Genomic DNA, 27,100 nt, shown 5'->3' with positions numbered 1-27,100 from the left:
GGTTAATGGAATATAGGAATGGTGGTAAGGGAGAAACAAGGAATAGTGGTTAATGGAAAATAGGGAATTGTGGTAAGGGAGAAACAAGGAATAGTGGTTAATGGAAAATAGGGAACGGTGTTAAGGGAGAAACAAGGAATAGTGGTTAATGGAAAATAGGGAATGGTGGTAAGGGAGAAACAAGGAATAGTGGTTAATGGAAAATAGGAATGGTGGTAAGGGAGAAACAAGGAATAGTGGTTAATGGAAAATAGGGAATGGTGGTAAGGGAGAAACAAGGAATAGTGGTTAATGGAAAATAGGGAACGGTGGTAAGGGAGAAACAAGGAATAGTGGTTAATGGAAAATAGGAATGGTGGTAAGGGAGAAACAAGGAATAGTGGTTAATGGAAAATAGGGAATTGTGGTAAGTGAGAAACAAGGAATAGTGGTTAATGGAAAATAGGGAACGGTGTTAAGGGAGAAACAAGGAATAGTGGTTAATGGAAAATAGGGAATGGTGGTAAGGGAGAAACAAGGAATAGTGGTTAATGAAAAATAGGGAATGGTGGTAAGGGAGAAACAAGGAATAGTGGTTAATGGAAAATAGGGAATGGTGGTAAGGGAGAAACAAGGAATAGTGGTTAATGGAAAATAGGGGATGGTGGTAAGGGGATGGGGCACTGGGGGGCACGTGCTCCCCAAATTTTTTTTCAAAAATTAGAAAAAAACGACCAGTAGGGGCGTGGCTGTGCCCCCCATTGTTTCTTAATGTTTTTGTACCGTGCCCCCACCCAATAATTCAAGGCTTGCCACGGCTATAATAATTATCCAATAACAACAGGATAAAGAAACAGTGGAAAAGGGAAAATGAAATGATGACGGCAAAAGGGAATGGTGATAAAGGGTAGAATAAAAATTGTAATTTAAAATGAAAAAAAAAAACTAATGTTTTTTTTCTAGGTTCGTGGTGGCCTTCGTAAATTTTGGTTTGTACTTATACCTGTCGCAGTTAGCCGGGGATATCTATGTGAATTATGCAGTTACAAGATCCATCGCGACTATTGCTATTCCACTCGACTACATCTTTCTTGTAAAGTAAGCCAGCTTGTCAGCCAAATAGATAACCATCCTAGCTGAGGGGCTTATTTATCTGTATATCTCTCCGCCCGGAAAATTACAAAAAAGCATGATTCATTACAACGCGACGCGCTTTATAATTTCAATTAAGCAATATTTTTAATCTTTTGGCTACCAAATGTCCTCCCCTAGGTCTAGGGATACCCTCAAATTCATCATTTGATGATGACTTCTCAGTCCTCATGAATAGAAAACGAATTTCTGAAGACCGCGTTTTGCCGTATATTTTACTTGCAACTTCCTGTCTCTTACTTGGTGGGAACGGTAGTGATGGGTGTAAAAGATTTCATTTGACATAATTGTTAAGCTTTGTAACAATTTTCTTTGCCATTATAGGTTTGGGCGGCGTTCGTATCACGGAGTGTACGCCATTATTGGAGGCACATCATTGCTTATCATTTTAGCCGTCAATGAGAGTAAGCTTCCTTTAAATTACGACTCCTCCTCACTATGTTCATCATCACCATCATCATTATCATCATCATCAGCATTTTGACTCAATAGTACAATTATCATTTACGTCATTATTGATTTGCAACCAGAGTATCCAATGGCAACAACAATCCTGACAATTCTTAGTATTATCATCGGGCCGAACTGGGGCACAGTCTACCTCATCACTGCGGAGCTTTACCCTACAGTACTACGGTAAGTAAACCACTGTCTTCAAATAGGCTCATCAGCTGGGAAAGGAGTTTGCCGAACACGTCGTTATGGTTAAAGTACCCATGACTCTCCTAATCGGATAACCAAGAGATCATACAAAACTCATGTGAGAATCTTTCAGGAATCCCTCGAGAAGTAAATGCAATAAGCTTACCAACAGAATGGATTCTACTAGAACGCAGGCGTAAGCGCAACGCACGTAATTATTTTCTTACTGGAATTCTTGCGCTTGTGTTTGGCCGATTCTCGCTTGCATTTATTTTTGCTCTTACCAGTATCAAGACGCCGACTCGTGCTGGACTTCAGAAATCATGAATTGCCGTCTCAGCACTACGCAGCGACGACTAAACATGCGTTCACGCAACTCAGTTCATCATGCTAAACTATAAATGGTTTGACCCGCAGTAACTCGGCGTTGGGTACTGGTTCGCTGATTGGAAGAATAGGTGGAACAACAGCTCCATACTTCACGATGATTGTGAGTAAACATACTTCAGGATTAAGCTGACTCATGTCTATTCAAAAGGAAGTAAAGGTTTTTTTTAAATAGTTTTTTTTTGGTTATAGAACAGAGTGGTAAACATATCTTGGTTCTAAACTTAATATTAGTATGTGTATATATATATATTTTTACAATATTACCACTATTTGATTTGTATACAAGAAATGCTTTTTTTTCCTGACCATCCCCCCCCCCAAAAAAAAAGACCGCTTCAAAAGGAAGTAAAGGTGTCATATGAAGAAATCGTTGTCGTTTTGGGGGTCTGGTATCGAGGAATCTTAGTTTATTTTCAGAGTCCTCCTTAACTGACTAAAGATAGTCACAGTAAATGTTTTTCTTTTCTGAATACATAAAGTCTGAATACACGAAGTCATAAAGTTTACGGAGCACCTGCAGTACGGTAACCTTAAAAATGATAAGAATCATACAGATTTTCAAAATAAGGAATACATTAGTATATTAGGAAATGAGCATGTTTGGCAAAAACGACAACTTTTGGCAAAATTTTCTTGGTATGGAAGAGAATAAAAGGCAAAATTTGAAGAATATCAAGGATAAGAATAAACCAAGGTTTTTGGTTGGCTAGTTCTCTTTTTGCATAAAGAGGAAAGAAAAGAAAGAGAAAACCCTTGCCAAAGTGAAAGAATAAAGTTATGTTAACCAAGGGAGACTAAAGAGGGAGTGGACAAAAATAGAAAGAAAACGTCCCAACCTGAATACAAAAATAGATATCATTAAAATGAAGACAATTTTTAATTCAATCAACGTTCCTATCTATAGTAGTGTCTCACTGTAGAGTCCTTTGTGTAAATGCGGCTTCTGATTGGTTCTTTCAGGCGCAGTTACCAGGCCTCAGCATGACGTTCCCGGTCACAGTATTTGGGTTGTCCGCAATCATCGCAGGGGCTATGACATACCTTCTCCCAGAAACCCTCTTCGCCAAAATGCACCAGACGATCGAACAGACTGAGGCTGCCGAAGATGACTACTCTGTGGTCTGCTGCGGTAAGCCGCTGACACGCCACAAGCAGACCAAGGCTCAAGCAGTAGAGTTCAAAGACGGAGTTGTCCTGATAAACTCTGAGACAGTACAGAACAAAGGCGATCAGGCCACACTAGAAAAAGGTCTCTAGGGCTCGTACACATTACAAAACAGGCTCTAGGGTTCGTACACACTTGAAAACGTGTTCTAGAGTTTGTAGACACTAGAAAACGTTCTCTAAGGTTCGTACACACTAGAAAACGTGCTCTAGGGTTCGTACACAATTGTAAACGTGCTCTAGGGTTCGTACACACTAGAAAATGGCTCTAAGGTTCGTACACACTAGAAAACGCGATCTAGTTCTCGTACACACTAGAAAATGGGCTCTAGGTCTCGTACACACTAGAAAACGGGCTCTAGGGTGTGTGTCGCATGGTTAATTTTTGTACAGACGTGGTCACTGGGTACAGCTTGTGTATTGAAGTGTGTTAGATGGTTCATTGCTTATGTGTGTATTGTCTTGCATGTTTCGGTGGTGAAGGGGTCCCAGAGTACAGCTTGTATTGTGTATTTTGTTGCATGGTTCATTGTTATAGGGGCGTGGTTCCAAGGTACAGCTTGTGTTGTGTATTTTGTTGCACGGTTTGTTGCTGTAGGGGCGTGGTCCCAAGGTACAGCTTGTGTTGTGTATTTGTTGCATGGTTCATTGTTATAGGGGCGTGGTCCCAAGGTACAGCTTGTGTTGTGTATTGTGTTGCACGGTTTGTTGCTGTAGGGGCGTGGTCCCAAGGTACAGCTTGTGTTGTGTATTTTGTTGCACGGTTCATTGTTATAGGGGCGTGGTTCCAAAGTACAGCTAGTGTTGTGTATTGTGTTGCATGGTTCATTGTTATAGGGCGTGGTTCCAAGGTACAGCTTGTGCGGTGTATTTTGTTGCATGGTTCATTGTTATAGGGGCGTGGCTCCAAGGTACAGCTTGTGTTGTGTATTTTGTTGCTCGGTTCATTGTTATAGGGGCGTGGTTCCAAGGTACAGCTTGTGTTGTGTATTGTGTTGCATGGTTCATTGTTATAGGGGCGTGGTTCCAAGGTACAGCTAGTGTTGTGTATTGTGTTGCATGGTTCATTGTTATAGGGGCGTGGTTCCAAGGTACAGCTTGTGTTGTGTATTGTGTTGCATGGTTCATTGTTATAGGGGCGTGGTTCCAAGGTACAGCTTGTGTTGTGTATTTTGTTGCACGGTTTGTTGCTGTAGGGGCGTGGTCCCAAGGTACAGCTTGTGTTGTGTATTTGTTGCATGGTTCATTGTTATAGGGGCGTGGTCCCAAGGTACAGCTTGTGTTGTGTATTGTGTTGCACGGTTTGTTGCTGTAGGGGCGTGGTCCCAAGGTACAGCTTGTGTTGTGTATTTTGTTGCACGGTTCATTGTTATAGGGGCGTGGTTCCAAAGTACAGCTAGTGTTGTGTATTGTGTTGCATGGTTCATTGTTATAGGGCGTGGTTCCAAGGTACAGCTTGTGCGGTGTATTTTGTTGCATGGTTCATTGTTATAGGGGCGTGGCTCCAAGGTACAGCTTGTGTTGTGTATTTTGTTGCTCGGTTCATTGTTATAGGGGCGTGGTTCCAAGGTACAGCTTGTGTTGTGTATTGTGTTGCATGGTTCATTGTTATAGGGGCGTGGTTCCAAGGTACAGCTAGTGTTGTGTATTGTGTTGCATGGTTCATTGTTATAGGGGCGTGGTTCCAAGGTACAGCTTGTGTTGTGTATTGTGTTGCATGGTTCATTGTTATAGGGGCGTGGCTCCAAGGTACAGCTTGTGTTGTGTATTGTGTTGCATGGTTCATTGTTATAGGGGCGTGGTTCCAAGGTACAGCTTGTGTTGTGTATTTTGTTGCACGGTTCATTGTTATAGGGGCGTGGTTCCAAGGTACAGCTTGTGTTGTGTATTGTGTTGCACGGTTCATTGTTATAGGGGCGTGGTTCCAAGGTACAGCTTGTGTTGTGTATTGTGTTGCACGGTTCGTTGCTGTAGGGGCGTGGTTCCAAGGTACAGTTTGTGTTGTGTATTTTGTTGCACGGTTCATTGTTATAGGGGCGTGGTTCCAAGGTACAGCTTGCGTTGTGTATTTTGTTGCATGGTTCATTGTTATAGGGGCGTGGTTCCAAGGTACAGCTTGTGTTGTGTATTGTGTTGCACGGTTTGTTGCTGTAGGGGCGTGGTCCCAAGGTACAGCTTGTGTTGTGTATTTTGTTGCACGGTTCATTGTTATAGGGGCGTGGTTCCAAGGTACAGGTTGTGTTGTGTATTTTGTTGCACGGTTCATTGTTATAGGGGCGTGGTCCCAAGGTACAGGTTGTGTTGTGTATTTTGTTGCACGGTTCATTGTTATAGGGGCGTGGTCCCAAGGTACAGCTTGTGTTGTGTATTGTGTTGCATGGTTCATTGTTATAGGGCGTGGTTCCAAGGTACAGCTTGTGTTGTGTATAGTGTTGCACGGTTCATTGTTATAGGGGCGTGGTCCCAAGGTACAGCTTGTGTTGTGTATTTTGTTGCACGGTTCATTGTTATAGGGGCGTGGTTCCAAGGTACAGCTTGTGTTGTGTATTTTGTTGCACGGTTCATTGTTATAGGGGCGTGGTTCCAAGGTACAGCTTGTGTTGTGTATTTTGTTGCACGGTTCATTGTTATAGGGGCGTGGTCCCAAGGTACAGCTTGTGTTGTGTATTTTGTTGCACGGTTTGTTGCTGTAGGGGCGTGGTCCCAAGGTACAGCTTGTGTTGTGTATTTTGTTGCATGGTTCATTGTTATAGGGGCGTGGTCCCAAGGTACAGCTTGTGTTGTGTATTGTGTTGCACGGTTTGTTGCTGTAGGGGCGTGGTCCCAAGGTACAGCTTGTGTTGTGTATTTTGTTGCACGGTTCATTGTTATAGGGCGTGGTTCCAAGGTACAGCTTGTGTTGTGTATTGTGTTGCACGGTTCATTTCTGTAGGGGCGTGGTTCCAAGGTACAGCTTGTGTTGTGTATTTTGTTGTATGGTTCATTGTTATAGGGGCGTGGTTCCAAGGTACAGCTTGTGTTGTGTATTTTGTTGCACGGTTCATTGTTATAGGGCGTGGTCCCAAGGTACAGCTAGTGTTGTGTATTGTGTTGCATGGTTCATTGTTATAGGGCGTGGTTCCAAGGTACAGCTTGTGCGGTGTATTTTGTTGCATGGTTCATTGTTATAGGGGCGTGGCTCCAAGGTACAGCTTGTGTTGTGTATTTTGTTGCTCGGTTCATTGTTATAGGGGCGTGGTTCCAAGGTACAGCTTGTGTTGTGTATTGTGTTGCATGGTTCATTGTTATAGGGGCGTGGTTCCAAGGTACAGCTAGTGTCGTGTATTGTGTTGCATGGTTCATTGTTATAGGGGCGTGGTTCCAAGGTACAGCTTGTGTTGTGTATTGTGTTGCATGGTTCATTGTTATAGGGGCGTGGCTCCAAGGTACAGCTTGTGTTGTGTATTGTGTTGCATGGTTCATTGTTATAGGGGCGTGGTTCCAAGGTACAGCTTGTGTTGTGTATTGTGTTGCACGGTTCATTGTTATAGGGGCGTGGTTCCAAGGTACAGTTTGTGTTGTGTATTGTGTTGCATGGTTCATTGTTATAGGGGCGTGGTTCCAAGGTACAGCTTGTGTTGTGTATTTTGTTGCACGGTTCATTGTTATAGGGCGTGGTTCCAAGGTACAGCTTGTGTTGTGTATTTTGTTGCATGGTTCATTGTTATAGGGGCGTGGTTCCAAGGTACAGCTTGTGTTGTGTATTTTGTTGCACGGTTCATTGTTATAGGGCGTGGTTCCAAGGTACAGCTTGTGTTGTGTATTGTGTTGCACGGTTCATTGTTATAGGGGCGTGGTCCCAAGGTACAGCTTGTTTGGTGTATTTTGTTGCACGGTTCATTGTTATAGGGCGTGGTTCCAAGGTACAGCTTGTGTTGTGTATTGTGTTGCACGGTTCATTGTTATAGGGGCGTGGTCCCAAGGTACAGCTTGTGTTGTGTATTGTGTTGCACGGTTCATTTCTGTAGGGGCGTGGTTCCAAGGTACAGTTTGTGTTGTGTATTTTGTTGCACGGTTCATTGATATAGGGGCGTGGTTCCAAGGTACAGCTTGTGTTGTGTATTGTGTTGCACGGTTCATTGTTATAGGGGCGTGGTTCCAAGGTACAGCTTGTGTTGTGTATTGTGTTGCACGGTTCATTGTTATAGGGGCGTGGTTCCAAGGTACAGGTTGTGTTGTGTATTTTGTTGCACGGTTCATTGTTATAGGGGCGTGGTTCCAAGGTACAGCTTGTGTTGTGTATTTTGTTGCATGGTTCATTGCTATAGGGCGTGGTTCCAAGGTACAGCTTGTGTTGTGTATTTTGTTGCATGGTTCATTGTTATAGGGGCGTGGCTCCAAGGTACAGCTTGTGTTGTGTATTGTGTTGCATGGTTCATTGTTATAGGGGCGTGGTCCCAAGGTACAGCTTGTGTTGTGTATTGTGTTGCACGGTTCATTGTTATAGGGGCGTGGTTCCAAGGTACAGGTTGTGTTGTGTATTTTGTTGCATGGTTCATTGTTATAGGGCGTGGTTCCAAGGTACAGCTTGTGTTGTGTATTGTGTTGCACGGTTCATTGTTATAGGGGCGTGGTTCCAAGGTACAGTTTGTGTTGTGTATTGTGTTGCATGGTTCATTGTTATAGGGGCGTGGTTCCAAGGTACAGCTTGTGTTGTGTATTTTGTTGCACGGTTCATTGTTATAGGGCGTGGTTCCAAGGTACAGCTTGTGTTGTGTATTTTGTTGCATGGTTCATTGTTATAGGGGCGTGGTTCCAAGGTACAGCTTGTGTTGTGTATTTTGTTGCACGGTTCATTGTTATAGGGCGTGGTTCCAAGGTACAGCTTGTGTTGTGTATTGTGTTGCACGGTTCATTGTTATAGGGGCGTGGTCCCAAGGTACAGCTTGTTTGGTGTATTTTGTTGCACGGTTCATTGTTATAGGGCGTGGTTCCAAGGTACAGCTTGTGTTGTGTATTGTGTTGCACGGTTCATTTCTGTAGGGGCGTGGTTCCAAGGTACAGTTTGTGTTGTGTATTTTGTTGCACGGTTCATTGTTATAGGGGCGTGGTTCCAAGGTACAGCTTGCGTTGTGTATTTTGTTGCATGGTTCATTGTTATAGGGGCGTGGTTCCAAGGTACAGCTTGTGTTGTGTATTGTGTTGCACGGTTTGTTGCTGTAGGGGCGTGGTCCCAAGGTACAGCTTGTGTTGTGTATTTTGTTGCACGGTTCATTGTTATGGGGGCGTGGTTCCAAGGTACAGGTTGTGTTGTGTATTTTGTTGCACGGTTCATTGTTATAGGGGCGTGGTCCCAAGGTACAGGTTGTGTTGTGTATTTTGTTGCACGGTTCATTGTTATAGGGGCGTGGTCCCAAGGTACAGCTTGTGTTGTGTATTGTGTTGCATGGTTCATTGTTATAGGGCGTGGTTCCAAGGTACAGCTTGTGTTGTGTATTGTGTTGCACGGTTCATTGTTATAGGGGCGTGGTCCCAAGGTACAGCTTGTGTTGTGTATTTTGTTGCACGGTTCATTGTTATAGGGGCGTGGTTCCAAGGTACAGCTTGTGTTGTGTATTTTGTTGCACGGTTCATTGTTATAGGGGCGTGGTTCCAAGGTACAGCTTGTGTTGTGTATTTTGTTGCACGGTTCATTGTTATAGGGGCGTGGTCCCAAGGTACAGCTTGTGTTGTGTATTTTGTTGCACGGTTTGTTGCTGTAGGGGCGTGGTCCCAAGGTACAGCTTGTGTTGTGTATTTTGTTGCATGGTTCATTGTTATAGGGGCGTGGTCCCAAGGTACAGCTTGTGTTGTGTATTGTGTTGCACGGTTTGTTGCTGTAGGGGCGTGGTCCCAAGGTACAGCTTGTGTTGTGTATTTTGTTGCACGGTTCATTGTTATAGGGCGTGGTTCCAAGGTACAGCTTGTGTTGTGTATTGTGTTGCACGGTTCATTTCTGTAGGGGCGTGGTTCCAAGGTACAGCTTGTGTTGTGTATTTTGTTGTATGGTTCATTGTTATAGGGGCGTGGTTCCAAGGTACAGCTTGTGTTGTGTATTTTGTTGCTCGGTTCATTGTTATAGGGCGTGGTTCCAAGGTACAGCTTGTGCGGTGTATTTTGTTGCATGGTTCATTGTTATAGGGGCGTGGCTCCAAGGTACAGCTTGTGTTGTGTATTTTGTTGCTCGGTTCATTGTTATAGGGGCGTGGTTCCAAGGTACAGCTTGTGTTGTGTATTGTGTTGCATGGTTCATTGTTATAGGGGCGTGGTACCAAGGTACAGCTAGTGTTGTGTATTGTGTTGCATGGTTCATTGTTATAGGGGCGTGGTTCCAAGGTACAGCTTGTGTTGTGTATTGTGTTGCATGGTTCATTGTTATAGGGGCGTGGCTCCAAGGTACAGCTTGTGTTGTGTATTGTGTTGCATGGTTCATTGTTATAGGGGCGTGGTTCCAAGGTACAGCTTGTGTTGTGTATTTTGTTGCATGGTTCATTGTTATAGGGGCGTGGTTCCAAGGTACAGCTTGTGTTGTGTATTGTGTTGCACGGTTCGTTGCTGTAGGGGCGTGGTTCCAAGGTACAGTTTGTGTTGTGTATTTTGTTGCACGGTTCATTGTTATAGGGGCGTGGTTCCAAGGTACAGCTTGCGTTGTGTATTTTGTTGCATGGTTCATTGTTATAGGGGCGTGGTTCCAAGGTACAGCTTGTGTTGTGTATTGTGTTGCACGGTCTGTTGCTGTAGGGGCGTGGTCCCAAGGTACAGCTTGTGTTGTGTATTTTGTTGCACGGTTCATTGTTATAGGGGCGTGGTTCCAAGGTACAGGTTGTATTGTGTATTTTGTTGCACGGTTCATTGTTATAGGGGCGTGGTCCCAAGGTACAGGTTGTGTTGTGTATTTTGTTGCACGGTTCATTGTTATAGGGGCGTGGTCCCAAGGTACAGCTTGTGTTGTGTATTGTGTTGCATGGTTCATTGTTATAGGGCGTGGTTCCATGGTACAGCTTGTGTTGTGTATTGTGTTGCACGGTTCATTGTTATAGGGGCGTGGTCCCAAGGTACAGCTTGTGTTGTGTATTTTGTTGCACGGTTCATTGTTATAGGGGCGTGGTTCCAAGGTACAGCTTGTGTTGTGTATTTTGTTGCACGGTTCATTGTTATAGGGGCGTGGTTCCAAGGTACAGCTTGTGTTGTGTATTTTGTTGCACGGTTCATTGTTATAGGGGCGTGGTCCCAAGGTACAGCTTGTGTTGTGTATTTTGTTGCACGGTTTGTTGCTGTAGGGGCGTGGTCCCAAGGTACAGCTTGTGTTGTGTATTTTGTTGCATGGTTCATTGTTATAGGGGCGTGGTCCCAAGGTACAGCTTGTGTTGTGTATTGTGTTGCACGGTTTGTTGCTGTAGGGGCGTGGTCCCAAGGTACAGCTTGTGTTGTGTATTTTGTTGCACGGTTCATTGTTATAGGGCGTGGTTCCAAGGTACAGCTTGTGTTGTGTATTGTGTTGCACGGTTCATTTCTGTAGGGGCGTGGTTCCAAGGTACAGCTTGTGTTGTGTATTTTGTTGTATGGTTCATTGTTATAGGGGCGTGGTTCCAAGGTACAGCTTGTGCTGTGTATTTTGTTGCACGGTTCATTGTTATAGGGCGTGGTTCCAAGGTACAGCTAGTGTTGTGTATTGTGTTGCATGGTTCATTGTTATAGGGCGTGGTTCCAAGGTACAGCTTGTGCGGTGTATTTTGTTGCATGGTTCATTGTTATATGGGCGTGGCTCCAAGGTACAGCTTGTGTTGTGTATTTTGTTGCTCGGTTCATTGTTATAGGGGCGTGGTTCCAAGGTACAGCTTGTGTTGTGTATTGTGTTGCATGGTTCATTGTTATAGGGGCGTGGTTCCAAGGTACAGCTAGTGTTGTGTATTGTGTTGCATGGTTCATTGTTATAGGGGCGTGGTTCCAAGGTACAGCTTGTGTTGTGTATTGTGTTGCATGGTTCATTGTTATAGGGGCGTGGCTCCAAGGTACAGCTTGTGTTGTGTATTGTGTTGCATGGTTCATTGTTATAGGGGCGTGGTTCCAAGGTACAGCTTGTGTTGTGTATTTTGTTGCATGGTTCATTGTTATAGGGGCGTGGTTCCAAGGTACAGCTTGTGTTGTGTATTGTGTTGCACGGTTCGTTGCTGTAGGGGCGTGGTTCCAAGGTACAGCTTGTTTGGTGTATTTTGTTGCACGGTTCATTGCTGTAGGGGCGTGGTTCCAAGGTACAGCTTGTGTTGTGTATTTTGTTGCATGGTTCATTGTTATAGGGCGTGGTTCCAAGGTACAGCTTGTTTGGTGTATTGTGTTGCACGGTTCATTGTTATAGGGCGTGGTCCCAAGGTACAGCTTGTGTTGTGTATTGTGTTGCACGGTTCATTGTTATAGGGCGTGGTCCCAAGGTACAGCTTGTGTTGTGTATTTTGTTGCATGGTTCATTGTTATAGGGGCGTGGTTCCAAGGTACAGCTTGTGTTGTGTATTGTGTTGCACGGTTCATTGTTATAGGGGCGTGGTTCCAAGGTACAGGTTGTGTTGTGTATTGTGTTGCACGGTTCATTGTTATAGGGGCGTGGTTCCAAGGTACAGCTTGTGTTGTGTATTTTGTTGCATGGTTCATTGTTATAGGGGCGTGGTTCCAAGGTACAGCTTGTGTTGTGTATTGTGTTGCACGGTTCATTGTTATAGGGGCGTGGTACCAAGGTACAGCTAGTGTTGTGTATTGTGTTGCATGGTTCATTGTTATAGGGGCGTGGTTCCAAGGTACAGCTTGTGTTGTGTATTGTGTTGCATGGTTCATTGTTATAGGGGCGTGGTTCCAAGGTACAGCTTGTGTTGTGTATTGTGTTGCACGGTCTGTTGCTGTAGGGGCGTGGTCCCAAGGTACAGCTTGTGTTGTGTATTTTGTTGCACGGTTCATTGTTATAGGGGCGTGGTTCCAAGGTACAGGTTGTATTGTGTATTTTGTTGCACGGTTCATTGTTATAGGGGCGTGGTCCCAAGGTACAGGTTGTGTTGTGTATTTTGTTGCACGGTTCATTGTTATAGGGGCGTGGTCCCAAGGTACAGCTTGTGTTGTGTATTGTGTTGCATGGTTCATTGTTATAGGGCGTGGTTCCATGGTACAGCTTGTGTTGTGTATTGTGTTGCACGGTTCATTGTTATAGGGGCGTGGTCCCAAGGTACAGCTTGTGTTGTGTATTTTGTTGCACGGTTCATTGTTATAGGGGCGTGGTTCCAAGGTACAGCTTGTGTTGTGTATTTTGTTGCACGGTTCATTGTTATAGGGGCGTGGTTCCAAGGTACAGCTTGTGTTGTGTATTTTGTTGCACGGTTCATTGTTATAGGGGCGTGGTCCCAAGGTACAGCTTGTGTTGTGTATTTTGTTGCACGGTTTGTTGCTGTAGGGGCGTGGTCCCAAGGTACAGCTTGTGTTGTGTATTTTGTTGCATGGTTCATTGTTATAGGGGCGTGGTCCCAAGGTACAGCTTGTGTTGTGTATTGTGTTGCACGGTTTGTTGCTGTAGGGGCGTGGTCCCAAGGTACAGCTTGTGTTGTGTATTTTGTTGCACGGTTCATTGTTATAGGGCGTGGTTCCAAGGTACAGCTTGTGTTGTGTATTGTGTTGCACGGTTCATTTCTGTAGGGGCGTGGTTCCAAGGTACAGCTTGTGTTGTGTATTTTGTTGTATGGTTCATTGTTATAGGGGCGTGGTTCCAAGGTACAGCTTGTGCTGTGTATTTTGTTGCACGGTTCATTGTTATAGGGCGTGGTTCCAAGGTACAGCTAGTGTTGTGTATTGTGTTGCATGGTTCATTGTTATAGGGCGTGGTTCCAAGGTACAGCTTGTGCGGTGTATTTTGTTGCATGGTTCATTGTTATATGGGCGTGGCTCCAAGGTACAGCTTGTGTTGTGTATTTTGTTGCTCGGTTCATTGTTATAGGGGCGTGGTTCCAAGGTACAGCTTGTGTTGTGTATTGTGTTGCATGGTTCATTGTTATAGGGGCGTGGTTCCAAGGTACAGCTAGTGTTGTGTATTGTGTTGCATGGTTCATTGTTATAGGGGCGTGGTTCCAAGGTACAGCTTGTGTTGTGTATTGTGTTGCATGGTTCATTGTTATAGGGGCGTGGCTCCAAGGTACAGCTTGTGTTGTGTATTGTGTTGCATGGTTCATTGTTATAGGGGCGTGGTTCCAAGGTACAGCTTGTGTTGTGTATTTTGTTGCATGGTTCATTGTTATAGGGGCGTGGTTCCAAGGTACAGCTTGTGTTGTGTATTGTGTTGCACGGTTCGTTGCTGTAGGGGCGTGGTTCCAAGGTACAGCTTGTTTGGTGTATTTTGTTGCACGGTTCATTGCTGTAGGGGCGTGGTTCCAAGGTACAGCTTGTGTTGTGTATTTTGTTGCATGGTTCATTGTTATAGGGCGTGGTTCCAAGGTACAGCTTGTTTGGTGTATTGTGTTGCACGGTTCATTGTTATAGGGCGTGGTCCCAAGGTACAGCTTGTGTTGTGTATTGTGTTGCACGGTTCATTGTTATAGGGCGTGGTCCCAAGGTACAGCTTGTGTTGTGTATTGTGTTGCACGGTTCATTGTTATAGGGGCGTGGTTCCAAGGTACAGGTTGTGTTGTGTATTGTGTTGCATGGTTCATTGTTATAGGGGCGTGGTTCCAAGGTACAGCTTGTGTTGTGTATTTTGTTGCATGGTTCATTGTTATAGGGGCGTGGTTCCAAGGTACAGCTTGTGTTGTGTATTGTGTTGCACGGTTCATTGTTATAGGGGCGTGGTTCCAAGGTACAGGTTGTGTTGTGTATTGTGTTGCACGGTTCATTGTTATAGGGGCGTGGTTCCAAGGTACAGCTTGTGTTGTGTATTTTGTTGCATGGTTCATTGTTATAGGGGCGTGGTTCCAAGGTACAGCTTGTGTTGTGTATTGTGTTGCACGGTTCATTGTTATAGGGGCGTGGTTCCAAGGTACAGCTTGTGTTGTGTATTGTGTTGCACGGTTCATTGTTATAGGGGCGTGGTTCCAAGGTACAGCTTGTGTTGTGTATTGTGTTGCACGGTTCATTGTTATAGGGGCGTGGTTCCAAGGTACAGGTTGTGTTGTGTATTTTGTTGCACGGTTCATTGTTATAGGGGCGTGGTTCCAAGGTACAGCTTGTGTTGTGTATTTTGTTGCATGGTTCATTGCTATAGGGCGTGGTTCCAAGGTACAGCTTGTGTTGTGTATTTTGTTGCATGGTTCATTGTTATAGGGGCGTGGCTCCAAGGTACAGCTTGTGTTGTGTATTGTGTTGCATGGTTCATTGTTATAGGGGCGTGGTTCCAAGGTACAGCTTGTGTTGTGTATTGTGTTGCACGGTTCATTGTTATAGGGGCGTGGTTCCAAGGTACAGTTTGTGTTGTGTATTGTGTTGCATGGTTCATTGTTATAGGGGCGTGGTTCCAAGGTACAGCTTGTGTTGTGTATTGTGTTGCATGGTTTATTGTTATAGGGGCGTGGTTCCAAGGTACAGCTTGTTTGGTGTATTTTGTTGCACGGTTCATTGTTATAGGGCGTGGTTCCAAGGTACAGCTTGTGTTGTGTATTTTGTTGTACGGTTCATTGTTATAGGGGCGTGGTTCCAAGGTACAGCTTGTGTTGTGTATTGTGTTGCACGGTTCATTGTTATAGGGCGTGGTTCCAAGGTACAGCTTGTGTTGTGTATTTTGTTGCATGGTTCATTGTTATAGGGGCGTGGTTCCAAGGTACAGCTTGTGTTGTGTATTTTGTTGCACGGTTCATTGTTATAGGGCGTGGTTCCAAGGTACAGCTTGTGTTGTGTATTTTGTTGCATGGTTCATTGTTATAGGGACGTGGTTCCAAGGTACAGCTTGTGTTGTGTATTTTGTTGCACGGTTCATTGTTATAGGGCGTGGTTCCAAGGTACAGCTTGTGTTGTGTATTGTGTTGCACGGTTCATTGTTATAGGGGCGTGGTCCCAAGGTACAGCTTGTTTGGTGTATTTTGTTGCACGGTTCATTGTTATAGGGCGTGGTTCCAAGGTACAGCTTGTGTTGTGTATTGTGTTGCACGGTTCATTGTTATAGGGGCGTGGTCCCAAGGTACAGCTTGTGTTGTGTATTGTGTTGCATGGTTCATTGTTATAGGGCGTGGTTCCAAGGTACAGCTTGTGTTGTGTATTGTGTTGCACGGTTCATTGTTATAGGGGCGTGGTTCCAAGGTACAGCTTGTGTTGTGTATTTTGTTGCACGGTTCATTGTTATAGGGCGTGGTCCCAAGGTACAGCTTGTGTTGTGTATTGTGTTGCACGGTTCGTTGTTATAGGGGCGTGGTTCCAAGGTTGAATATTTCACATACGTATGCAAGCAAACAATCGAACAGGGCAAATGCAATTAAAATCACACCAAGAACCAACAGCACAAATATAATCATCTTATATTTGTTTGCATATTTAAATAATAATACTTTTAATCTAGTTTGACTCGCAATTCTTATCTCATTTACTTTGAATTGAGAGCCGACGTGTTAAAATAACCGGTATCCTGTCCCTTGGTATAGTATTTGGTTAAAATAAAGTGTGATGAGAGGTTGGATAAATAAGTAAGATTTGAATTTAAAATTTTAAAACAAGACGTACCAATAGAGTTCAATAAATTGTGGAAACGATAAAACATCTGCTCTGCTTCTAACTTCTACTCAAGGATAGAAGTGCTTCTAATCAGGGTAGAAGATATGTATAGGTTTGGTGAAATCTAGATATTAAATACCGATAATAAATCGCTGAGAGAATTGCAAGCAAGTAAAAAATAACAGCAAAAACAGCTTGACAATTGACGGTTCGACAGTTGGATGTTCGTTGGCCAGGGGCTGATCCAGGATTTAAAAATGGGAGGTAAATAAGGGTCAGTACGCAGCTCTTACAAGCTGCAATTTGATTGGGGAAATAAACAATATCCGCACCTCGACACAAAAAACGAGAAGAATAGAGACAAAAGAACTCCTTTGTAGAACAAAGATAATAGGACACAAAGCAGCTGCGTACTTACTCGTGAATAATGGCGGATAGACGGCTTATAACTGATCACGTGGTTTTTGGTAGGTCACTGTACAATACTTCACGCTGAATTGGATTTGTCGCGTCAGGCAAAGGAAATTGGAAAGGACCTCCCGTCCCTCAGACGTGACTTTTCATTTTTTTTTACTAAAAAAGCGGGGTGGATATCCACCCAATCCACCCCCTTGTATCCGCCACTGTTGTCAGATACATACATAGGAAATTACTTAAAAAACTCATATCCTGCAATTGCTCACTCACATTCTTGTGTGAGATTTTTGTGAATTAAACAGTAAAAGCTTAAATAAATGAGACCCAAGCTTCTGCAAACCAAAGGTATCGTTTGATGTGTGGCCATGAAATTCGTTGATATATTACTGCGCATGCGTCAAACCATTGCACAGCTTGCGTTGGACCCAACCTCGTCACCAGGGTCTTCTAGGTAATTTTCAATATGGCGTCTATTGAAAATTACCCAGAAGACCCTGCGGAGGAGGTTGCATTGAACTAGCAAGGCAAGGCATACGCTCGACTAGACATGTAAAATTTCAAGAAATTTTATCCAAACGTTGTGAAAATCCCCGAGCCTTACGAGTCAACGTAGTTGACTGACCAAACGCCTTGGGGAAGTTGAAGCAGAGTACCTTTTTCCCGCCGAAAACTTGGTACTTGTGCAGAGAAAAGCAGGATGGGCGGGACTCGCGCACCACACAGGCTTCCCGGATGGTCTTCTCAAATGCTCGCGTTTCCGTATTTTATACTTTTCGTGGGTCATGTAGAAGCTATCAGAAGTTTTCACCACATTGGATTGGTGTCACCACAGACGAAGAACGGGAATACAATAGAACGATGAGATAATCTAGCCAGTCATGCGGACTTCTTAGTTTTTTCTTTTCAGATACTTTCTCCATTGACCAAAGATGGTCACAGTCACTGTTTTTCTCTTCTGATTACAAGTCATTAAGTTTACGAAGCACCTGCGGTACGGCAACCTTAAAAATGACAAGAATCATGCATTTTTTTTTTCAAATAAGGAATATATTAGTTTTCCTTTTATGGAAGTGACCGCGTTTGGGGGAGGGGGTGAGTTTTTTAAAAATCTGACCACCTCCGAAAGAACTGGGGATTTTTCTTATGCCATTGCAATATCTCCACGGAACACGAATACGACGATTACGCAGGCAAATTCGCAACTTTTTTGCTACGATTTCGTATACCTTTAGACGGTCGAATCGGGAACTTTTCAATGACGACGTCAACCTGACTAACGTGTCAGGCAGCAAGCCGCCATTTATAAGCCTCACTTGGTGTCTGATGGACAAATCGTTCAACAGAAGCAATTTAACAGGGCGTGGGAGAAACCAACCACGTCCTATTGAAAGGATTTCCTCCGAAGACATTAAAATAGGTTACTTGATATTTTTTTTCTCAATGGAAAAAAAGTTGAAATAGCAAAAAAGACGAGTGTGAACTGGTGTTACGTAAAATTCTAGGGTAGCTGGTATCGAAATTGGAAAGAGATTTACCTTTCCCCTTGCCTAAATTAAGTGAAAACCTTTTATCAGAAAAAAAGGACGCAAAAAAACAAAGTATAATGCTGAACCCCTACGATTCAGGTACGATTCACGTCATTCAGATCAAACCCAGAGACCGATTGAAGAGGCAAGTTCATCTCGTGACATGAGCTGAATCTCGTGACCTGCCTAGTCTCGAGTCTAGGACCCTGACATTATGCTATCGGGTTTAACCCACTCGATATTAAGACGCTATTTTCAACTAGGGATCACACATTCGGCCATTCGGCATTACGTAACTCGCCGGGTCAGACTGGGTTTCTAACATTTGTTTGTGTGTGCTTGGAACATAAGCCTTGCAAACTTCGCCTCACAGATACTGTTGTACAGGGACTTATGGAGGATACAACGGGTGGGGGGATGACAAGAGACCATGATCTATTGGCAGTGATAATTGCGTATCATGGCTATTACACTATGTTGTCGCATAACCACTGATTAGCATCTAAATCTTGTAGTATCACTGATCACCAAAGAATTTATTAACGCTCCGGGATAAAGTGATTAAAACAGCTATGGGATCAGTCAATCGAATTATGAACAGGTAACATAGAAAAAAAGGCAAGGTAACGTGCCTATTGTTCTTCTTGACAGGTTAGTTTTCACTCCGACGCAAAACAATGTTTTGCGTTGTGTCAAGACTTTATCTGCAAATCTAGATTTTAATTAGTGTGATTTTTTTTATTGGTTAAGGTCACAATAACGTCAATTTTGCAGCCGCGATCGCTCTAAATGGCACGAGTTGACAATTTCTTGTGTAGCGCTCTTGAATCTTGTGTAAAGTGTATCGGATCGAGCTTGCCACTCGTTAGTCTCTAAATTACTCCACAGTTGCTGTTTGTTTAGCTAATTGGGTCTATCTGGACTGTACAAATATTGGTTGGTACGTGCGAGGTACATCTGTGGATGTTGTGTGGTGCAATAATAACAAGAGAATTCAACTAAGGAAAAAAAACTTTAAAAAGGATCGGAGAAGCTCTAAGGTACATCATATACCACTGTATGCCATCATATTTATGGAAGAATTATTTTCACCATCTCCACGCTGGGAGTTACAAAACAAAACTTTATCAAGCACACAACAACTTACTGAACTTACAAGTTTTAGATCATTCAGCTGAGAGAAAACTACCCGACCGGCTCAAAAATCTCTTTGAAGTATTTGTGATATTTTTTCTTATATTTGTATTTTGCAATTTACAGTAATCTAGTTTATACAGCGGCAAAGGGAAATCGAAAATGTTGTTATAACATAAAAATATTATTCCACTCTTTTTATAAGAACGGCTGATTTTCAGTTGAGGCCTGGCCCTTATTATTCTTTGAGCATTTTAAGGCTATACTCTTAGAATTTATTGTAAACAAAGATATAAATAGTTTATGAATTATTAGAAAGAGAATTACACAAATTATTAAATGATAAGGCCCATTTGGAGGCGATTCATGGTAAAACTATGTTACTTTAAAAATTAAACTGACTTTTACGAGCTCCACAACATTTTGTTTGTGTTGTTTTCTAAGTCGAAGAGAACTCAAGAAAATGTGTCATTTAAAAGAAAGTGAATAGCCATCAAAAACTTCTCTGAATAGGTTTCGTATTGATTCAAATGTGTTCAAGTCGAACCGACAGGTTGGCAATGGCTAACGTAACTTTATTACATGATTGACACCTTTTCCATTGTTCTTTCAAGTCCTTTATTTCACTAGAATACCTATGAATAATTTACAATCTTAAAGAACGGGGAGGGCTTGGTGTATCAGCAGGGAAAAAATGGGGTTTAATATGAACTCATCAAATATGAATGAGGTTAATAACGAGAATACTAATGAGGAGGAGTAGGTTAAAAACTAGATATTAACCGTGAATACTAATAAAGGTAGCTATCTGAGGCGTCTACTCACTCATTCCGTTTGTTCATTGTCGTCGACATTACAGTTCTTGAAAATAGATATTTGGCGTAATAAAAATAAGTCGCTCTTCTTCGCTGTCAGTGAGCTCCATTCTCGCAGCGTGCTCACACTGAAACTCCGAGTTACGAAAATTTTGCAATTCAACTCCGCCTTTGGGAATTGAGACCGTGCATGCATCAGCCCCGCTTTGTCTAAATGTTAATTTTTATTGTGAACAATATTGATCTAATGAACTTTTCAAGTTTGTGCAATCAACCACCAACTTTCCTAGGTTTTCTTGAAGGTCATTAATAACCTAAACCTTGTTTGTTTGTTTTTTTCCAAAAAAGTCAACTATTATCAAGTTTTGTCTCTTTCCACCATTGTAAATTGTTATTTACTAGGTATAGATCATGCAATAAGGCCAGTTAAATACTACCTTTTAAAGTCTCTCTTTTTCATTCACCAACTACTGTCAGCTTCCGATTTTGCGAGAGTTGCTGTTTTAACTATAAGATTGACAACAAGCACATCGAATGCATAAGATATCGGTCTAGCCTTTTAATCTAGACTAGGAGAAGTCTCCTTCCCTACACTAACCTTTTAGGGTGTAAATATGAAGGTATTTTTTCAGATGTCAAAAATTCGAGGATTGCATTTTCCACAATGCATTTAAAAAATGCATACTATGCATGACATGGTACTAAAGGTTGGCATGGCAACGCCGCTGCTAGAGAACAGGTGCGGCGGACGGGGGGAGGGGGGGGTGGTAAGGGGGCGCTTGTCCTCCCCCACTTTTCTCAGCGGACATTGTTTTAACGATCAGTTTTATTTGTACTCTTTGTCATACCCAGGTACCACCTCTCGCCCCCTCCCCCCCCCCCCTCCCATTCGAAACCACAATCAGCCCCCAACATCCCCCGGCCATTTCCACCCTGGAGATTTTAGAGCATGCGGCACAATGGCTAGAGGATATTATAGTGTCACTTAATGAGTTTAGTTTTATTTTCGTTTGTTAAGGTAAAATGAGTGAGACAGCAGACAGCGCACCCAGCAACGCTGACGAATTGGGCGACACAAAGAACGCCAAGATGAGAAGATACGACGACATCTACGACTCACACGTCCGCTCGTTCGGACCTTATCAGCGAGTGCTGTACCTTATTATGAAGCTGCTGATCATTCCGATAAGCGCGCAGTTCACAGCGCTCGTCTTCTGCCTCGGTACTCCTGAGTTCCAGTGCACAACCGCTAATGTCACGTGTCCTCCAAGGAAATGCTGTGATAATTGCACCTCGTACGAGTTCGTCGGCCCCTTCACCACTTCTGTCTCAGAGGTTAGAACAAGATCGCAAGCTTTCAAATTGCAGTTTAGTTCGGTTGCTAGAACACATAAGAGGAAGGTAGTGCTTCATAGCGGTATATGAGGGATTTCCTTTGCTTAATTGGGCCTTTTAGGACGGGAAAGGGGTTTTCTTCGCGAAGGGGTAAGGCGTGGAGTTAACGGGACCGGGAAAGGGGTTGTTTTCCGAAGGGGGTGTTTCTATGTCGGTAAAAGGGGTGCTTTGAAGGGAACAGTTTTAAGGGCTGAGGGAGGGGGTTCAAAAGGGCAGGCATGTAGCTAGGAATGAGCACAGACCACTTGCCTTTTCTTCAAGGTTTTTTTGCAAACTTTTCAGTGGAACCTCATTTGTGACCGCGGATATATCGGCGCCTCGCTCCAGGCTGTCTTCTTTGCGGGGATGATGATCGGCTCGGTCATCTCCGGCATGATGGCGGATGCTTGGGGACGAAAACCGTGCATTTTTGCATGCACAACACTCATGGTAGGAAGCAAAGGAAATGCTCAAAAGAATAATATGTCTTATAATTGTTAACCTGTCTCTTTGTTGCTTTGATCTTTTCTATTCTACTAGGCCCTAACAAGCGCGGGGTCCGCTTACGCAGACTGCATCTCCTTATTTGCTCTCCTCCGATTCCTCCTGGGCATTGGTCTGACGGGCGTGATGCTGACCAGCTTCGTGTACTCTCTAGAATTGGTCGGCCCCAAGCGCCGCACCCTCATCTCCGCACTTACAGGGATCTTCTGGGCGGGAGGCGGGTTGCTGAATCTTCTTGAGTCTTACTTCATCCGTGACTGGAGATTGCTTTTATTCGTGTACTCAATCCCTGCAGTGCTCTTGCTACCTTTGTGGAGGTAAAACACTCCCCAGTTTTTAAAACAGTCCCGGGCATCCCCCCTTTAAGCAGCCAAAAATACAGTAAATGTATAAGGCATCTAAAATACAGGGGAAAATGCCTAGAAAGTCCCTTATGGGCCCCTTCCGGTCAAAAATCCTGACGCCGGTGATTGAGGTTATTTTCTGATACGCCTTTTGATGCTTCTAAAAGATATGACGAAGCACCTTATCCCGTCCCATCTGCTTCTAAATCACTACTTTCGTATAACATAAGACAAATAGACTATCAAAACAGATTCATTCCCGAGTTTCCACGCTGACGTAAAACATATTCCCTCTCTCTCTGCTAACAAAACAGATTCCTTCCCGAGGTTCCGCGCTGACGTAAAACATATTACCTCTCTCTCTGCTAACAAAACAGATTTATTCCCGACTTTCCGCACTGACGTAAAACATATTCCCTCTCTCTCTCTCTGCTAACAAAACAGATTCATTCCCGACTTTCCGCGCTGACGTAAAACATATTCCCTATCTCTCTGCTAACAAAACAGATTCATTCCCTACTTTCCGCGCTGACGTAAAACATATTCCCTCTCTCTCTGCTAACAAAACAGATTTATCCCCGAGTCCCCACGCTGGCTAATGTTACATGGTCGTTTGGACGGGTCTCTAGATGTTCTCGCTAAATTCGGAGGCAAAAAAGGCCAGAATGTAGACACAGAGTCATTGCGCGGCCTGTTGGAACAGATCAAGGAGGACCAGCTTAAAATGCAAATGAAAGAGAAGCGCTATGGTCTCCTGGACTTAGTGCGGACTGCAAAGTTGAGAAAGTGGTCGCTTATCATGGGCTACCAATGGTAAGGGGAAACAGAAATGAGGAATTTATTTAATAGTGATAAGGGGAAAAGGAAAAAGAAATGATGGTAAGAGAGGAGATTATGGAATGGTGGTAAGGGGAAGAGAAAACAGAAATGATGGTAAGAGAGGAAATTAGGGAATGGTTATAAGGGTAAAGGGAAACAGAAATTATGGTATATGAGGAAATTATGGAATGGTGGTAAGGGCAAGGGGAAACAGAAATGATGGTAAGGAAAGAAAAATGGGTATGCCGTTACGGGGAAAAAAGGGGGAATGGTGGTAAGGGGGAACAGGGAATAGTGGTTAATGGAAAATAGGGAATGGTTGTATGGTAAAAACAAGGAATAGTGGTTAATGGAAAATAGGGACTGGTGGTTAGGGAGAAACAAGGAATAGTGGTAAATGGAAAATAGGGACTGGTGGTAAGGGGGAAACAAGGAATAGTGGTTAATAGAAAATAGGGAATGGTGGTAAGGGAGAAACAAGGAATAGTGGTTAATTGAAAATAGGGAATGGTGGTAAGGGAGAAACAAGGAATAGTGGTTAATGGAAAATAGGGAATGGTGGTAAGGGGGAACAAGAAATAGTGGTTAATGGAAAATAAGGAATGGTGGTAAGGGAGAAACAAGGAATAGTGGTTAATGGAAAATAGGGAATGGTGGTAAGGGAGAAACAAGGAATAGTGGTTAATGGAAAATAGGAATGGTGGTAAGGGAGAAACAAGGGATAGTGGTTAATGGAAAATAGGGAATGGTGGTAAGGGAGAAACAAGGAATAGTGGTTAATGGAAAATAGGGAATGGTGGTAAAGCAGAAACAAGGTATAGTGGTTAATGGAAAATAGGGAATGGTGATAAGGGAGAAACAAGGAATAGTGGTTAATGGAAAATAGGGAATGGTGGTAAGGGAGAAACAAGTAATAGTGGTTAATGGAAAATAGGGGATGGTGGTAAGGGAGAAACAAGGAATAGTGGTTAATGGAAAATAGGGAATGGTGGTAAGGGAGAAACAAGGAATAGTGGTTAATGGAAAATAGGGAATGGTGGTAAGGGAGAAACAAGGAATAGTGGTTAATGGAAAATAGGGAATGGTGGTAAGGGAGAAACATGGAATAGTGGTTAATGGAAAATAGGGAATGGTGGTAAGGGAGAAACAAGGAATAGTGGTTTATGGAAAATAGGGAATGGTGGTAAGGGGATGGGGCACTAAGGGGGCGCGTGCCTCCCAAATTTTTTTAAAAAATTAGAAGAAAATGACCAGTGGGGGCGTGGATGTGCCCCCCATTGTTTCTTAATGTTTTTGTACCGTGCCCCCCCTACCCAATAATTCAAGGCTTGCCACGGCTATAATAATTATTTCGAGCCTGCTATCCATTACGGGCTATCCTATCCAATAACAACAGGATAAGGAAACATTGGCAAAGGGAAAATGGAATGATGACGGTAAAAGGGAATGGTGGTAAAGGGTAGAATTGGAATTGTAATTTAAAATGAAAATAAAAAACACTGTTTTTTTCTAGGTTCGTGGTGGCTTTCGTAAATTTTGGGTTGTACTTGTACCTATCGCAGTTGGCCGGGGATATCTATGTGAATTATGCAGTTACAAGATCTATCGCGACTATTGCTATTCCACTCGACTACATCTTTCTTGCAAAGTAAGTCAGCTTGTCGGCCAGATAGATAACCATTCTAGGTGAGGGGCTTATTTATCTGTATATCTCTCCGCCCGGAAAATTAACCTCTTGGCAGACGCGGATACAAGGGGTGGATTGTGTGTACGGCCGCATTTGGCCGTATTTTTTACTTGCAACTTTCTGTCTCTCACTTGGTGGGAACGGTAGCGATGCGTGTAAAAGATTTCATTTGACATAATTGTTAAGCTTTGTAACAATTTTCTTTGCAATTATAGGTTTGGGAGGCGTTCGTATCACGGAGTGTACGCCATTATTGGAGGCACATCATTGCTTATCATCTTGGCCGTCAATGAGAGTAAGCCTCCTTTGAATTACGACTTCTTCTCACTATGATCATCACCACCACCATCATCATTATCATCATCGTCTCCACCACCAGTATTGCCATCACCATCACCATCAGCATCACTAGCACCATCATCATTACCACCATCTCCATCACCTTACAATTATCATAATTATCACCACCACCATCGCTTTATCATTATCATCATCACAATTGTCATCATCATCAGCATTTTGACTCAACAGTACAATTATCATTTACGTCATTATTGATTTGCAACCAGAGTATCCAATGGCAACAACAATCCTGACAATTCTTAGTATTATCATCGGGCCGAACTGGGGCACAGTCTACCTCATCACTGCGGAGCTTTACCCTACAGTACTACGGTAAGTAAACCACTGTCTATTATTAGGCTCATCAGCTGCGAAAGGAGTTTGCCGAACACGTCGTTATGGTTAAAGTACCCATGACTCTCCTAATCGGATAACCAAGAGATCATACAAAACTCATGTGAGAATCTTTCAGGAATCCCTCGAGAAGTAAATGCAATAAGCTTACCAACAGAATGGATTTCACTAGGACGCAGGCGTAAGCGCAGCGCACGTAATTATTTTCTTACTGGAATATCAATAAAAGAGCAGGAAAGCGCAACTGGTTGATTTTCTTGCGCTTGTGTTTGGCCGATTCTCGCTTGCATTTATTCTTGCTCTTACCAGTATCAAGACGCCGACTCGTGCTGGACTTCAGAAATCATGAATTGCCGTCTCAGTACTACGCAGCGACGACTAAACATGCGTGCACGCAACTCAGTTCATCATGCTAAACTATAAATGGTTTGACCCGCAGTAACTCGGCGTTGGGTACTGGTTCGCTGATTGGAAGAATTGGTGGAACAATAGCTCCATACTTCACGATGATTGTGAGTAAACATACTTCAGGATTAAGCTGACTCATGTCTATTCAAAAGGAAGTAAAGGTTTTTTAAATAGTTTTTTTTTTGGTTATAGACCAGAGTGATAAACATATCTTGGTTCTAAACTTAAACTTAATATTAGTATGTATATATATATATATATATATATATATATATATATATATATATATATATATATATATATATAATATATATATATATATATATATATATAATGCGTGAGTGCAGGCGTTCATATAACAGTGCTCAATATATAGGTGTAGAGCGGGATATATCTTGGTTTGTAGGAAAAAAACACGCGAACTACCGTTTCATCTCTACAAGCCTGTTTCGTGGTTGCCCACTCATCAGGAGATTTATATAAATATATATTTTACCTTTTATTCCTTTCACACCTTTACTTCTATATATTATATATATATATATATATATATATATATATATATATATATATAATATTACCACTATTTGATTTTTATACAAGAAATGCTTTTTTTTCCTGACCATCCCCCCCCCCCCCCAAAAAAAAAAGACCGCTTCAAAACGAAGTAAAGGTGTGAAAGGAATAAGAGGTAAAATTTGAAGAATATCAAGGATAAGAATAAACCAAGGTTTTTGGTTGGCTGGTTCTCTTTTTGCATGAAGAGGAAAGAAGAGAAAGAGAAAACCCTTGCCAAAGTGAAAGAATAAAGTTATGTTAACCAAGGGAGACTAAAGAGGGAGTGGACAAAGATAGAAAGAAAACTTCCCAACCTGAATACAAAAGTAGATATCATTAAAATGAAGACTTTTAATTCAATCAACGTTCCTATCTATAGTAGTGTCTCACTGTAGAGTCCTTTGTGTAAATGCGGCTTCTGATTGGTTCTTTCAGGCGCAGTTACCAGGCCTCAGCATGACGTTCCCGGTCACAGTATTTGGGTTGTCCGCAATCATCGCAGGGGCTATGACGTACCTTCTCCCAGAAACCCTCTTCTTCAAAATGCACCAGACGATCGAACAGACTGAGGCTGCCGAAGATGACTACTCTGTGGTCTGCTGCGGTAAGCCGCTGACACGCCACAAGCAGACCAAGGCTCAAGCAGTGGAGTTCAAAGACGGAGTTGTCCTGACAAACTTTGAGACAGTACAGAACAAACGCGATCAGGCCACACTAGAAAACGGGCTCTAGGGTTCGTACACACTAGAAAACGGGCTCTAGGGTTCGTACACAATAGAAAACGGGCTCTAGGGTTCGTACACAATAGAA

The 27,100-nt window shown here is 42.9% G+C and overlaps 2 protein-coding genes and 1 long non-coding RNA gene across 4 annotated transcripts in view; 2 read left to right on the top strand and 1 right to left on the bottom strand.

Moving 5' to 3' along the window:
- The window catches only part of LOC5512106 (organic cation transporter protein), a 14,401-nt gene extending 10,898 nt beyond the window's left edge, over positions 1-3,503 (top strand). Inside the window, exons 6-10 of one of the 2 annotated variants that reach the window (XM_048724825.1) lie at positions 943-1,077; positions 1,456-1,535; positions 1,662-1,767; positions 2,191-2,263; positions 3,124-3,503. In XM_048724825.1, coding sequence (XP_048580782.1) covers positions 943-1,077; positions 1,456-1,535; positions 1,662-1,767; positions 2,191-2,263; positions 3,124-3,420 — 691 coding nt within the window. In that variant the 3' untranslated portion in view covers positions 3,421-3,503. The other variant, XM_048724826.1, reaches the window with a different exon arrangement.
- Positions 3,022-20,070, bottom strand: LOC116605620. The gene is made up of 2 exons (XR_004291577.2): positions 19,911-20,070; positions 3,022-3,367 (listed from the first exon to the last, which is right to left on the bottom strand). It is a non-coding gene; the product is annotated as an uncharacterized LOC116605620 (long non-coding RNA).
- On the top strand, positions 18,695-27,100 carry LOC116618126 (organic cation transporter protein). Its single transcript, XM_048724827.1, has 10 exons — positions 18,695-18,991; positions 20,919-21,235; positions 21,578-21,724; positions 21,815-22,095; positions 22,693-22,935; positions 24,455-24,589; positions 24,844-24,923; positions 25,198-25,303; positions 25,764-25,836; positions 26,726-27,100. Exons 2-10 carry the CDS (start codon positions 20,924-20,926, stop codon positions 27,020-27,022), a joined length of 1,674 nt encoding a protein of 557 aa, XP_048580784.1. The 5' UTR covers positions 18,695-18,991; positions 20,919-20,923; the 3' UTR covers positions 27,023-27,100.

This window comes from Nematostella vectensis, chromosome 3 (assembly GCF_932526225.1).
Source record: "Nematostella vectensis chromosome 3, jaNemVect1.1, whole genome shotgun sequence".
NCBI classification, from domain to species: domain Eukaryota; kingdom Metazoa; phylum Cnidaria; class Anthozoa; order Actiniaria; family Edwardsiidae; genus Nematostella; species Nematostella vectensis.
This window is presented reverse-complemented; position numbering and strand designations above follow the sequence as displayed.